General features: G+C 47.0%; 1 protein-coding gene across 2 annotated transcripts; it reads left to right on the top strand.

Moving 5' to 3' along the window:
* The first annotated feature begins 794 nt into the window (after positions 1–794).
* Positions 795–10,653, top strand: LOC122384747 (zinc finger protein 184-like). 2 transcript variants are annotated; one of them, XM_043372453.1, is made up of 2 exons: positions 795–1,348; positions 6,755–10,653. In XM_043372453.1, the coding sequence occupies exon 2, from the start codon at positions 6,835–6,837 to the stop codon at positions 9,853–9,855; it is 3,021 nt and encodes a 1,006-aa protein (XP_043228388.1). In that variant the 5' UTR covers positions 795–1,348; positions 6,755–6,834; the 3' UTR covers positions 9,856–10,653. The 2 variants fall into 2 exon arrangements, with proteins under 2 accessions (XP_043228388.1, XP_043228387.1); XM_043372452.1 differs by lacking the exon at positions 795–1,348 and adding an exon at positions 4,876–5,223.
* The last annotated feature ends 1,595 nt before the right edge of the window (positions 10,654–12,248 follow it).

Here is a 12,248-nt window from a genome sequence, read left to right as displayed (position 1 = left end):
AGGAGACGGTCGACGAGGTAAGGAAATGAAGGTAAATAAAAACCAACGCAGATGGTTGGAGGGGGTGGGTGGAGGAAACGTGCTCAGCAGCATGGTCCGCTCCACTCGCCCGGGCCGCGTTGAGTGGACCTCAGCCGTCCCGCTCACGGCCGGCGCGCTGGTGACGTCACGAACCCTCCGGCGAGGTCAGGTCGGGTCACCGCTCGACAGTGCCGGCCGGCGCGGCTCTAGAGGCCAACCGCGGATACGCGTTCGAGCAAGGATGCGGCGTTACCATTAACTGACATTTGGAAATCAAGGTGGATCCCATCATTAACCTTATATCTTGCCTAGTGGTTTTAGTCTGCATGTTTTTGGATTCGACAAGGCACTCAGAAAGCCTCCAAGGAATTAAAGGAAGAGGAATGAAAGCTTCATATTTCACCGAAGCATGCAAGCACTGTGCGCAAAACGAGGACCGAATTATGAATAATTAAATAATACTACTCTTACTATTCCATTGAATAATACCTACTAATCAAAAGAAAAAAAGTATAAATCACATAATTTTATTAAATGCCTAGTATAGTACGAGTTTTGTATAGGTAACTGATATACCTTAATTACAGGGAACGTTTCCTCGACTTCCTTATTTTCATAATTATCATAACTTTTATCACCACTCATGGCATTGTGATTCGCAGTTCAGCGTTTCTTCTAAACTGGCATTTGCTAAAGGACCAAGAAGAAAGCAAACAACTGCACGCGGATAATGTGGAAAAATTAACTGAAAATCCAAAACGGAGCCAAAAAACATTTCGGATGCAAGGTCAGTAGCGTTAGGTTGTTATTTGTTGGTTATGTGCCCTATAGGTTATGAGGAAAATTTGATAGAGCGGGGTTTAGTTGGAATCTTTAGGCTGCACTTTAGAGTTATTGGTGAATGATGGCTAAGACAGGAAAAGCCAAAAAGAAAAGTTGTAAGGATAAAAACAAGACGGAGGATTCGGCAGAGAGAGAAAAACGCTTGCAGATCCGAAGAGAATGGGACAAACAATGTCGAAAGCTCGAAACCCCAGAGCAGAGAGAGCGACGGCTGCAGATGAAAAGAGATAGCAGGATCAGGTTGCGAGCAATGGAAACTCCTGAACAGCGCGCGATTCGATTAGAAAAGGCAAGGCTCTGGAGAAAGAAAGTACGCGAGAAGGAAACGCCGGAGCAAACAAGGGAGAGATTAAACAAACGGAGGAAGGGAAACACGATTGTTAAAGATCCTGATATCCCGGGGGATTTCATGTGGCCATGGCGTAAATTTGTTTTTGCTGACCAAATCACGAGGAAGATGGCCACGACCTCATCGTGTAAAGTGGTAAGTGTTTCACTCTGTGGGTAAGTCCAAACTCCATATCTATCATTAACTCTCGCGGGCCTGAGCTTCAGGGGTTGGATGAAACCCCTTGCCCCCTCCCCCCGGCGAATGTTTGCGATAACTACCGAACGCTTAGAGATAGGAAAGCGAAACTTTCAGTAACTTTCTCCCATCAATTTGACGACCTCTGAATTCTGAAACAAATTTGGATACCTATAGAGACCTATGCCGTCAGGTTGTACTGTACTGAACTGAATGTTGGCTGTACTTGATGATCATGGGCATGGCGGAACCAACGACATTGCGTCTATTTCACATCTAGCCCTAAAGAGCGATTCTACGAGCATAGCGTACTTACGTAGTTGATAACTATCGAGCCGATCCATACAGGTGCGACCGTTCGTTTCAAACTACTATCCAGTATCATCTGTTGTGCAGGACTGTGTGAATTGGTGGCCTAAATAAGCTCAATTTAACGTTTTTACCTGTTGCAGCCATTCTATAGGTAAATCGGTAACTGCTGCCTGATGAACGATGGAGAGGAAAGTGGCATCATAAGACCCGCCGTTTGCAATTTTATTAACGGAATTTGAGCTTGTGGTGACTTCAACTGACCTCGGTAGCCTTGAAATAGCTGAAAAATATCACAACAGTGTGTCTTTTAATCTAAAAAAGTAAATCTTTCGCCTAGACCGCGAAGATGAAAGTTGTACCATTTAATTTCTTGTACGCAAATTTGTCAGTCGTTTCGACTATGCGAAATTAACTCGAGTGACCCCAGTGACCTTGAATTGCTGCGAAAGGCACAAAGGGGAAGTTGAATTTTCAAGATCACCAAGGTCACCCGAAGCCACCATATTCGGAACGGGAGATGCATTCGTATACGGGGAATAGAATGGTAGGATGCGTTCCGTCCGGTGCAGTGGTTGCTGAGCAGTGAGCTACGTTATACGCAGGGTAACTTTTAAAGGGGGAAAGGGAGAATTTCCCCCCTTTCGAAAATTCAACACCCCTTTCAAATTGTGTCTGAACTGCTAGGGAGGGAAGGGGGAATTTCCTCTTTTCAAATTTATCTTTGAGTTCATTTTCGATCAATTCGCAATTCAGACTCTTAGTCATCTTTAATCAGATTCTAGTTATCAATGAACGTTGCTGGCGTTTATATAGTTTTCAATTTGCGGTTCAATCCAACCATTTTACGTTCAGTGCAGCGGGAGCTACTGTTTTCTCTTTATGAAGCATTCATGTTCATCTGCTTTGCATGCAGAGCAGGGCGCGAAAAAAAAAACTGTATCTCATCACGGCCAGGGACGTAGCCAAGGGGGGGGGGGGGTACGGAGGGCCGTGCCCCCTGAAGGCGAAAAAGCATAAAAACAACAGCTGCACCATATCCCCAAAAAATAGTGGGCCAAATCCGAGGAATTTTCCTTTTTGGAGAGGGAACGACACTAGAACGCGACCTGCCGCCCCTCCCTGAACAGAATCCTGGCTATGTGTCTGATTACGGCCGGCTTTCCCAATGGCATTTTGACTGATTCCTAGTGAGAACTAAAGTTTTCTGCTTCATTAGTTTTTGTTCGGATATCACTGCATGTATAACCCTTTGCAGTTTCCTTTCAATCGGTCTTGGCCTAGCAAAATAGTCACGCGTTAAACTATCTCTTTAGAAAGGCGCTACTTGATGTTTGGCCAGGGTATAGGTATAGGTCGACACTACTGATTGGCATTTGCAAGGGCTCACTCAAGTTGGGACCTCCCCCGCCCCTCACCGCAAGGTAGATGCGTATATTTTTTTAGCAAATTCATTTTTTGGCAATCTTACAAAATGAAGTGGCAGAAATCCGGGGAGAGAATAGGATTTGGGGGTAGGTAGGGTTCTGCAGGCCCCACTCTAACGAAAAGAAGAGCATTGCCCCCCTTTCAAATGCGCCTGGATCCGCCCTTGTCCCGAACTTTATCCTCCCTCTCAACTTTTCCTGTAAAATAACCCTGGTTATAGGTACGCACGATATGCCTGCAAAAGACAAGAACCTTGTCATGAAGTTTACTAAGGTCCAGAGACCAGAAGCACAAAAGTTGCCTCCTGAGCTCAAATATTCCAAACGAGAGATTTTTCGCATGTTTAGTCCTCGCCCGTATAAGGGGGGGGGGGGGGTCGAACGCAAGATTCCTTTACTACTCAGGTTGGTTCACTAGGGAAATAAAGGCGCCGTGGTGACGTCATCAGAGGAAATCCTTCACATTCAAATGAAGGGGTGATTTGATTTGCTGATTTTGGCTCGATATAGGCCTACTTTTTTAGTTTCAGTCCCATTTATCGTAATGAGGCCAATTCATTGTTACATTGGTACATCTTTTGATGACATATAAGCCTTGATTTTTTTCTCCAGCTCGCCCGAAAGATGATGAAATTTGCATGCATGCCTATGGGTGAAGGGAGATTCTGCCGCCGTGGTGACGTCACGGTAAAGGGATTCTGGAGCTCGTGAACGGGGGCTGGGTCGAACGGACACCCCGTCTCGGTTTTTCGCGAATAACTCGCGTAAAACTAGCGGCCGATTGCGACGAAAATTTCAGTACCCTCGTGTCAACCAATTTAACTCTTACCCTTAAAATTTCATGACCCTGACGCAAATGACCTTTGTCCTGTGCCCTACTTTTCGAGACCATGTTTGGCTGGAATCGCGATTCGGCGTATGTCGACTCGCATTAGCCGCGCGTTTGCAGTCGTTTCGTGGTTTCAAGCGTTCAAACATGTGATATGATGTTGGTCCGATGCATTAGAGTGGGTGTCAAGGTCACCTGAAGGTCAGGTCAGGTCATTGACTTTGATGACTTCGGTTCACTTTTTCGAGTTTTACATGTTTCTAGGCTAGTTTTTGGAGCTGAATTCGAATTAATCAGCCATATGAACATTTACGAAGTAGTTTTGGTGCCTTCTTAACATGTTACGAAGCTGTCAGAGGCGGTTGACGCCTACTACAAATACTCGGCACTCGGCAGGACCTCTACTGGTTGACCTGACCTGGCCTGACCCGACCTGGCTTAAATGCATGAAGACATTATCTGGGATAAAAATAACATGATATTCGTGATCAGCATAAAAACCTTAACGCCGCGTTCTAACGGGTCCCGATTCTCCCGACTTTTGGGTCATTGACCTGACGGTGAACCAATGACCTAGGACCTTAAAATTGGGTATCATCGGCTTCTTATCGTCACGGGCAGCACGCTGTTTTTCCGGCTCCGCGAAGCTCTAGCTCGATCAGGGGCGAAACGGCAAGGGGTCCAAGTCCAACGGATCCCTCCCCCCCCCCTTATACGTTCGCGGCTGTAAAAAAAAAAAAAAAAAAAAAAACACCAATACGGGCGAGGGTTAAAGTCCGACAGTATTATTTTCTCCTAAACAAATATATAGTTCTTAATAGTTCCTGATATTTAGGATGACGGGTTTACATACATGGCTCCTCTCCTTGGATGACGGCTTACATTGACGGACTTGGGATGACTGCAGAACTCATGGCAGTGGAATAGTGTTCGTCATTGCCCTTTCCCACTTTTTTACGTTCTTAGTGCGCGTTAAATCCCTACTTTGCTAAAATTAGTTAACATGTATGTTTGATTTCCAATACTGAATGATAAACGCTGGCTTTCAAAGAAATTCATGCAAGTTTGCATTAGCTTCATAAAAGCAGTGAAATAATCCTGCTTTAGTCCGCAAATCGCATAGTGCTCGTCTCAATTGCGCCACATATGGCGACCCTTTGATCCTGCATTTTCATATCAATATTGTGTGTGTTTGGGATTGTGTATAATTTTGATGAATATTTTTCATGAAAAAGTGGCTCCTCTTCAAAAAAAAAAACACTTGAAAGGTATGGTTTTATGATTACTTTGGTGATCGGACCTTTTTTATATACCAATACCCCGAAGACCTGCACCTTGACTCTGTTCACTGTGCTAAGTCAAAGTAAATAATTATTGAGAAATGAAGTTTCTTAATGATCTATTTTCAGTTTATTTCCTTCCTCCTCACTTTTTTATCTCCATTTCTTGCAGACAATGACAATACAAATACAATACAATTGAAGCCAGATGTTTCAGATAAAGTGTTTTCTTTATCTTTCTTTATGGTGCCAAATTATGTTTTTCCTGTATATTGATATTCTTCGCAATGCCACCTGTTTGCCTGGCTACACCCCTACAATTTGTTTTTGCATGCATTTTGCAAGTTTGCATGTTTTGCTTGATAGTATCGTTGATATGAAGAAATAATGATATGACATTTTTGTAATATGTTTTTATACTAACTTTAAGTAAACACATAGGTAACATGCTATGCATATGAAAGTTTATTAATTGCCTATAACTTATAGAACAAAATTACGCAAAACATAAACTCTAAAAAACACATGCTGAAAACATAGTGTAACCAGTCCTAACCTAAAAAATATTGATAAAGGTAAAATAAGTAAAATTATTTGTACCAATGTTAAAGCTATATTTATAATTCTTAAACTGTTAAACATAGCAGAGATGCAGAACACAGCACTGAAAACAGCAGAGAAAATGTAGCATCTCTGTCTGCTATGTTTTCAGTGTGTTTGAAATATAATAAGTGCATTTGAGACGTATATTTATATTTTAACTTGTAATCCTATTCTGACGAAGGTTGCTTGAAACCGAAACGTCAATAAAAGTATGTGCATTTAGTTATTTGTTGGCGACCATCGATGACCTCATAACAAAAATATGTCCCTAAATAATCAGGTAGGGGTTGTGGTAGGGTAGGGGTAGTGGTAGTGGTAGTGGTAGTGGTAGTGGTGGAGGCAAAAGTAGTTAGAAGTGTGGGCCATTCTGAACCTATGTGACAGGAGGTGACCCATGTGGCCTGGCCTAACCCAATGTGACTGAGGCTGACCCCATTAAGCCGTTTTGACCCCGTGTCACCCAAATTTCATCCAACAAAGCCCTCAGGACAATTTTTTCAAAATTTTCCTCTGCATGTTTTCCTCTATACACCAGTTGGCTGGGAGGCAGCTTGTTAGAGGCTTAAGGTCAAATTGGATACCATATAATTGTTTTATTTGGAGGTAGCTCATTGCAAATCCCAGTTCATTCAATATCTTTTTACAGGCCAAGTATAATGAAAGCAAAGCTCTCATTTCATTTTTAGCTAGTTTCATTTCTGAGTTAGGTGCATGACATGAATTATTGACTGTGCATGACAGAATTATTACAAGCATTACAAGCATTATTTCCACAAGCACCATGAGAATTATACGCATGATTTAGTGATAACTTATGAAGTGTTATTTTAAAGTAACAATGCAGATTAATTTAATATCATTGTCCATGCAGGTCATTAGTTTAATCCACATTTTTATAACACCTTTTCTTTTTCAGTCTTCTGACGACGGTTGTGCGACTGCATCTCCACCTGACGGGGTTCCCTGCATCGAGATACTGGAGACGACGCGGATAGAATGGATCCCCTGTCTGTGAGTGACGCGTCCGGCGTGCCGCCTGCCACCGGCGCTCCAGCTGCCGTCCAGGTGGTGGCTCCTCCGCCGGCCACGGTGACCGCCGTAAGAAACCCTCTGCGCCTGGTGAGGCCGCCCAAGGTGACGGGGCGGCTGATCCGTCCGCAGGTGGTGTCGGTGGTCAGTGCCGGCGGCAGGACCCAGACCCGCGCCCTGCCCGTGGTGAAGATACCAGTGGGCGCCATGTCGGCTGTGACGTCGTCCATGTTTGTGATCAAACCACGGCAGCCGAGCCCCGAACAGAAACAGGCTGAGGTCGTCGCCACGCAGCCTGTGCCCGTGTATGAGACATCGGCCACGGTGCTGCAGACACCTGAATCAGAGGAGATATGTCAATCGACCGTAATAAAGGAGATGGTGCCACACTCGTTGCATCAAGCTCACAATCAACCTGCTTACCAGGAGCAGACACTGCAGACTCTCCATGAACTTCAGCCCCCACCGTCTCAAGTTTCTGACATTTGTGTACAGCCGGTGTCGCAAGAAATTCAACTGCAGCAGCAATCATCGGACGCAATTCAGCTTCAACCGCTGCCCGTGGAGACAAAATGTCGTGACCCCCTTGGAAACGTCACCCAGGAGCCACGAATTGTCCAAGGCAGTGAAGTATCGTACACCTTGGTTACGGACAAAGTTTTGCACGGCGACGAATCGCGGAATGCTGCGGAGCACATGCCGTTTGACCAAATAGACACTGTTCCTGAGGTTGACGAGAACTGCGAGTCTCCTGTTAACGACGGCGACAACACGGTAGCTGCGGTTGCGAAGGTCGAAGACGACGATGAAGATGACATGCCGCTAGCTGCTCGCAAAAGGAAGTCTGCCAGCCGAGGCAGGGGACGTAAGCGCCCGCGTTCTTCGTCTGTGTCCGCCGCATCACCCCCTGCATCACCCGCTGCACACCCTCCACCAGCGTTCTCCTGCACCGACTGCAACGAGAGCTTCGCTGACCGGCTAGCGCTAGCTGCGCACGAGCGTCGCCATGGGGACCAGACGTTTACATGTAGCGAGTGTCAGCAAACGTTCACCCAGTCATTGGCGCTTCGGCGCCACAAGCTGCGTCACGGCCAGCCCCATAGGGCGAGGGCAGCAGGCCGACGTCAAACCAAAACGCCCAGCCGGTACCTGGATTCTGTTTGGGCGGAGGTCGGTATTCGGCGTAGGGGCGGCGGCGTTCGAAAGGAAGAGATGGTTACGTGCGGGGTGTGTGACAAGGAAATGGTGCCTGAAGAGGCTGCTAACCACCTCAGGCCGCCGGCCTCCGGAGAGTATTTCCTCTGTGAACAGTGCGGAAAAACGTTCGGCCAGAAGTGTCAGCTGAGTCGCCATGGGTGTCGCCTTCCGGGAACTGGCCGAATGACTGGGAAGGGTAACAAGCAGAAGGGTTCGCGTGTGCCAGCCGATGCTGTGGTGCCGAAGGTTGAAGAGCCTGATGCCGAATCCCAGCATGATGCTGATGACTACTCCGACGGGGACGCGAATGAGGGAGCTGACAGTGTCGCGGCGGCCGATGACGATGGCGACGCCGATGATCCGGCTGCCGCTGACGCTACGTCCGCGACAGATACTGGTGATGGTCAACTGACCTGCGATGTTTGTCAGATAAACTTTGTCAGCCAGCGAAACCTTAACCGCCATCGTGCTCAGCACGAGAGCGGCACGCGATATTCTTGCGAGGTGTGCGAACAGTCTTACGCCCGTCTCGATGATCTGACGCGTCACACACGCTCAGTCCACAACCAAAAGCGTCAGTTTCGCTGTCCAGGATGCATGCGGCGATTCACACAGAAACGTATCGTGGAGTATCACATGCGCACGCATGAATCGTCGCGGAGACGTGGACGTACGGTAAAGAAGGGCAACCGTCTGAAGAAAGAGAACGGTGAACTTGAGGACATCAAGGATTCACCTGGACCAGGACCGGTGAAGTACACGTGTGAAGAGTGTGGCGCGGGATTCGACACCCGTCGGCGCTTCATCCGACATCAGCAGATGCGTCATGATGCCGAGGCTCCGCGTTACGAGTGCGAGGTGTGCTCCGCCACATACACCCGCATAGATGAGCTTACGCGTCACTCGATCCAAATTCACCACCAGAAGAAGACGGTACCTTGTCCCCGGTGTACTCGACTGTTTACTCAGCAGCGTATCGTCGACTATCACGTCCGCGGCCACGACACGAAGCGGGTGTACAACAGGGTACCGCGGCCGTACCGGTGCGAAACGTGCCAGCGCAGCTTCAGTACCGAGGCGCTACTCGTGCGGCACAATTGTCGCGACAAGACGAGCACCCAGCGCTGCGTTTGTGACATCTGTGGTCGAGGCGTCAGTTGCCCGCAAGCTCTGCGCAGACACCGTCTCCAGCACCTTGAAGAGAGGCCGGCAAAGTGTGACACATGCGGGGCTGCTTTCATCGACGATGTAGCGCTGTCGAAGCACGTGCTGACCCACTCTGATGAGAAACCCTTCCTCTGTGACCACTGCGGGAAGGGGTTCCGTTTCAAGGACTATTTGGTTCGACACACTCGGTTTCACACGGGAGAAAGACCGTATCCGTGCAGTGCATGTGATAAGCGCTTTGCTACAAGCGATACACTGCACCGTCACTTCTTGATCCACACGGGCGAAAAGCCGTACGTGTGCGAGTTGTGTGGTCGTCCATTCCGGCAGGCGCAGCAGCTGAAGACCCACATGAAGATACATAACAGATACTCACCGTCCTTCACTACTCAGCAGGGCAGTAGTCAACGCAGTCGCAGCTTCGCCAACGCCAAGCCAGCTGCTTCGGCGCCTACTCAACTACGGCTGACTGAATTGACCAACGCCAGCGGTGCGCCTGAAGTGCCCGCCACCGGCGCTGCGCTTCTGGTGGCGGACGAGGGTGGCCAGCTGCGTCTTGTCGAGGAGGGACACGCCGATGTGACCCTGCAGGAGATACACACCTTTGAGACGCAGGTGTTGTGATTAGAATGCCCAACAGGCCGAACAGTCAGTGACCGCGAGACATGATTCGCTGAGCGCCTGCGCCGTGCCTTTGGATGGAGGATGACTTTTACTGTGGAGTGGTAGCAGTAAGTGGTGAAAAAGACCGACTTCTGTTTTAATTAAAGGGATTGTCAAAACGACAATCCCTCGTTTTGTCTTTGTTTGACTTGCCATTGGTTTTGGCTGATCCAGTCTCCATGAAACTGACTGCGTGTTTTTTGGTAGGCTTAGTTTTGAATGGTGTGTTTAGTTGGGCTAGCGTCTGTATGTATTGTACATACAACCAGTATGTAAGTACAACTCTGTCGATAGTGAATGTACCGAACTGTTCGCTACATGCTGCACTTGTAGTTTGTGTCCAGCGCATCCATTTTGCGCTTCATAATTTATTAATTTAGCGCAAACCGTTGAAATTGCTGTGTTGCCTGTTTCCGGTTTGGCTAGTAGTGACAGCAACTCACTCGTTTGGGATAGGCATGCATACTTTCTTCATGTCGTAGCATCATTCTAGCTTTGCTTCCTGTTCTGTCATCCCTTGATAATAGTTTCATATGTATATGACCAGTTAGTTTTGTTGTACAGGCTCGTGTAAATCCTAAGGGCATGGCATGGATTGTCAACGACCGTTGAATTTGCACCTCGGGTTTGATTGTGTGGGGCGGGCATTAGTCGTGTAAGTGTTCGTGCTGCCAGCTGTCGATTCTCTCGAGTGTTCCGTTAACATGGCAGGTGCTGCAGCAACGCTAGTTACCACATGAAATATAACGGTTTTTGAAACTGTGCTTGTGGAAAGGCAGAAGTGAGAGAATGACCGACTTTTCGACCGTGCGACTGTGCATTTTTATCTTTATCTTTTAGCTGCGTAGATATAAAGATGATGGTTTTGTCTGACGTCAGTTTCGTCTAACTAGCTATCTAACGTTATTGCGTCAGCTGCGTAGGGACGTCACCCTGATATTCGGTATGTCCGTGCATTATTCTCTTAGGTCGGCCCCGACCTGATCTCAGCATTCCCTGCACCGGTTACCCAAAACCTTACCGCTGGGATAAATTGAACCGTGAACACCACCCACTCTCCTCTGTGGGAATTTAGTGCCAGGACGTTTTCCACTGATAGAAAATTCCTGAATGAGATATAAAGCGGTCTGAGACAATAGTTAGGGAATTTCTCTCCTTGCCCGTCTAGTGAGGTGCGGCGATCTTAGGAGGATCTACTCCTGTTGACGTAGCCGATTTTCTGGCAAGTGAGCGACCAATTTCATTGATGGCCAAATCGTGTTTCATTAAATACTTCAAACGTTTCTTCCAGCATGTGTAACGGCGCCTATAGACGACGAGTTCGGGTGATATGGGCGATCCACCACCGCAGAGCCCGCGGTGTGGATATCTCATTCTCTTCTCATAACCAACCGAAGGTTTGTTGTCAATAGTTAACCCGCGCCCTGATGGGGGGGGGCATTTTGGCCCCCCCTGTGGTTTTATTTAAATAGCGAGAAAACGGCGGCGCGCAGCGCCGCCAAATTTTGGGTACCTTACCGGGCATCAATTTAACACCTTCACACAAAATTTCAAATCACAGGTCACCTCAGGTCAGGAGTTATTGAGGTCAAACTGAGGTCATGTTCGAGCAAAAATGAGCAAAAAACATGACATCTTGAAACGCTCACCAATTCTACAGTTAACAAGCAATTTTAAAGTTCTTTATGTGGTTGTGTAGAGAAAAGACGGCGCTACAAAACTGCTATCTCGGATTTTCGAAATTTTGGGATTTTGACCCCCAAAAATAAAAAAAAAATGATTTTTTTAGAAAAACTCAAAAAATTCGAATTTCGAAAAACCGGAATATATGTGATAGTCCCTACGCTCTTCGATATACATACCAAATTTTAGATCGATACCTCTTTTTTTGGCCAAGTTATAGCAAAAAAACTTAAAAATTGATGACGTCAAATTTTTGAACTCAATTTTTAGCAATTCTAGACCTGGTAGCGCAAAACGGAGACCACCATTGAACTCCCCGTGACGAGCTGCATCGAATCGATACCCATTTTATGCAAAAATATCAACTTTGAAATTTGACCTAATTTGACCTGACCTTGACCTGACCTTGACCTGACCTTGACCAAAACGTGACCTAAGCCGGCCCTGAAGTCTGTCTGACCCACATAATCGCATTTGTCATGTAAAATGGACCATAAAACATGTATCACGCGACACTTTCATATTGTGACCCCCCCCCCCCCCCCCCCCAGTGACCTGACCTCTGTTACCTGACCTGGTATCAGTGACCTCAAATAGCAAAATATGTGTTTGAAGAACATTTCTCCACCGATGATTTTCAATGAAATGCATTTTACTCGATTTTACAACGC

The sequence above is a fragment of the Amphibalanus amphitrite genome, unplaced genomic scaffold (assembly GCF_019059575.1).
Source record: "Amphibalanus amphitrite isolate SeventyFive unplaced genomic scaffold, NRLGWU_Aamphi_draft 000197F_arrow, whole genome shotgun sequence".
Taxonomy (NCBI): domain Eukaryota; kingdom Metazoa; phylum Arthropoda; class Thecostraca; order Balanomorpha; family Balanidae; genus Amphibalanus; species Amphibalanus amphitrite.
Note: the sequence above shows the minus strand (reverse complement) of the source record. Positions and strands in the feature narration are given on the sequence as shown.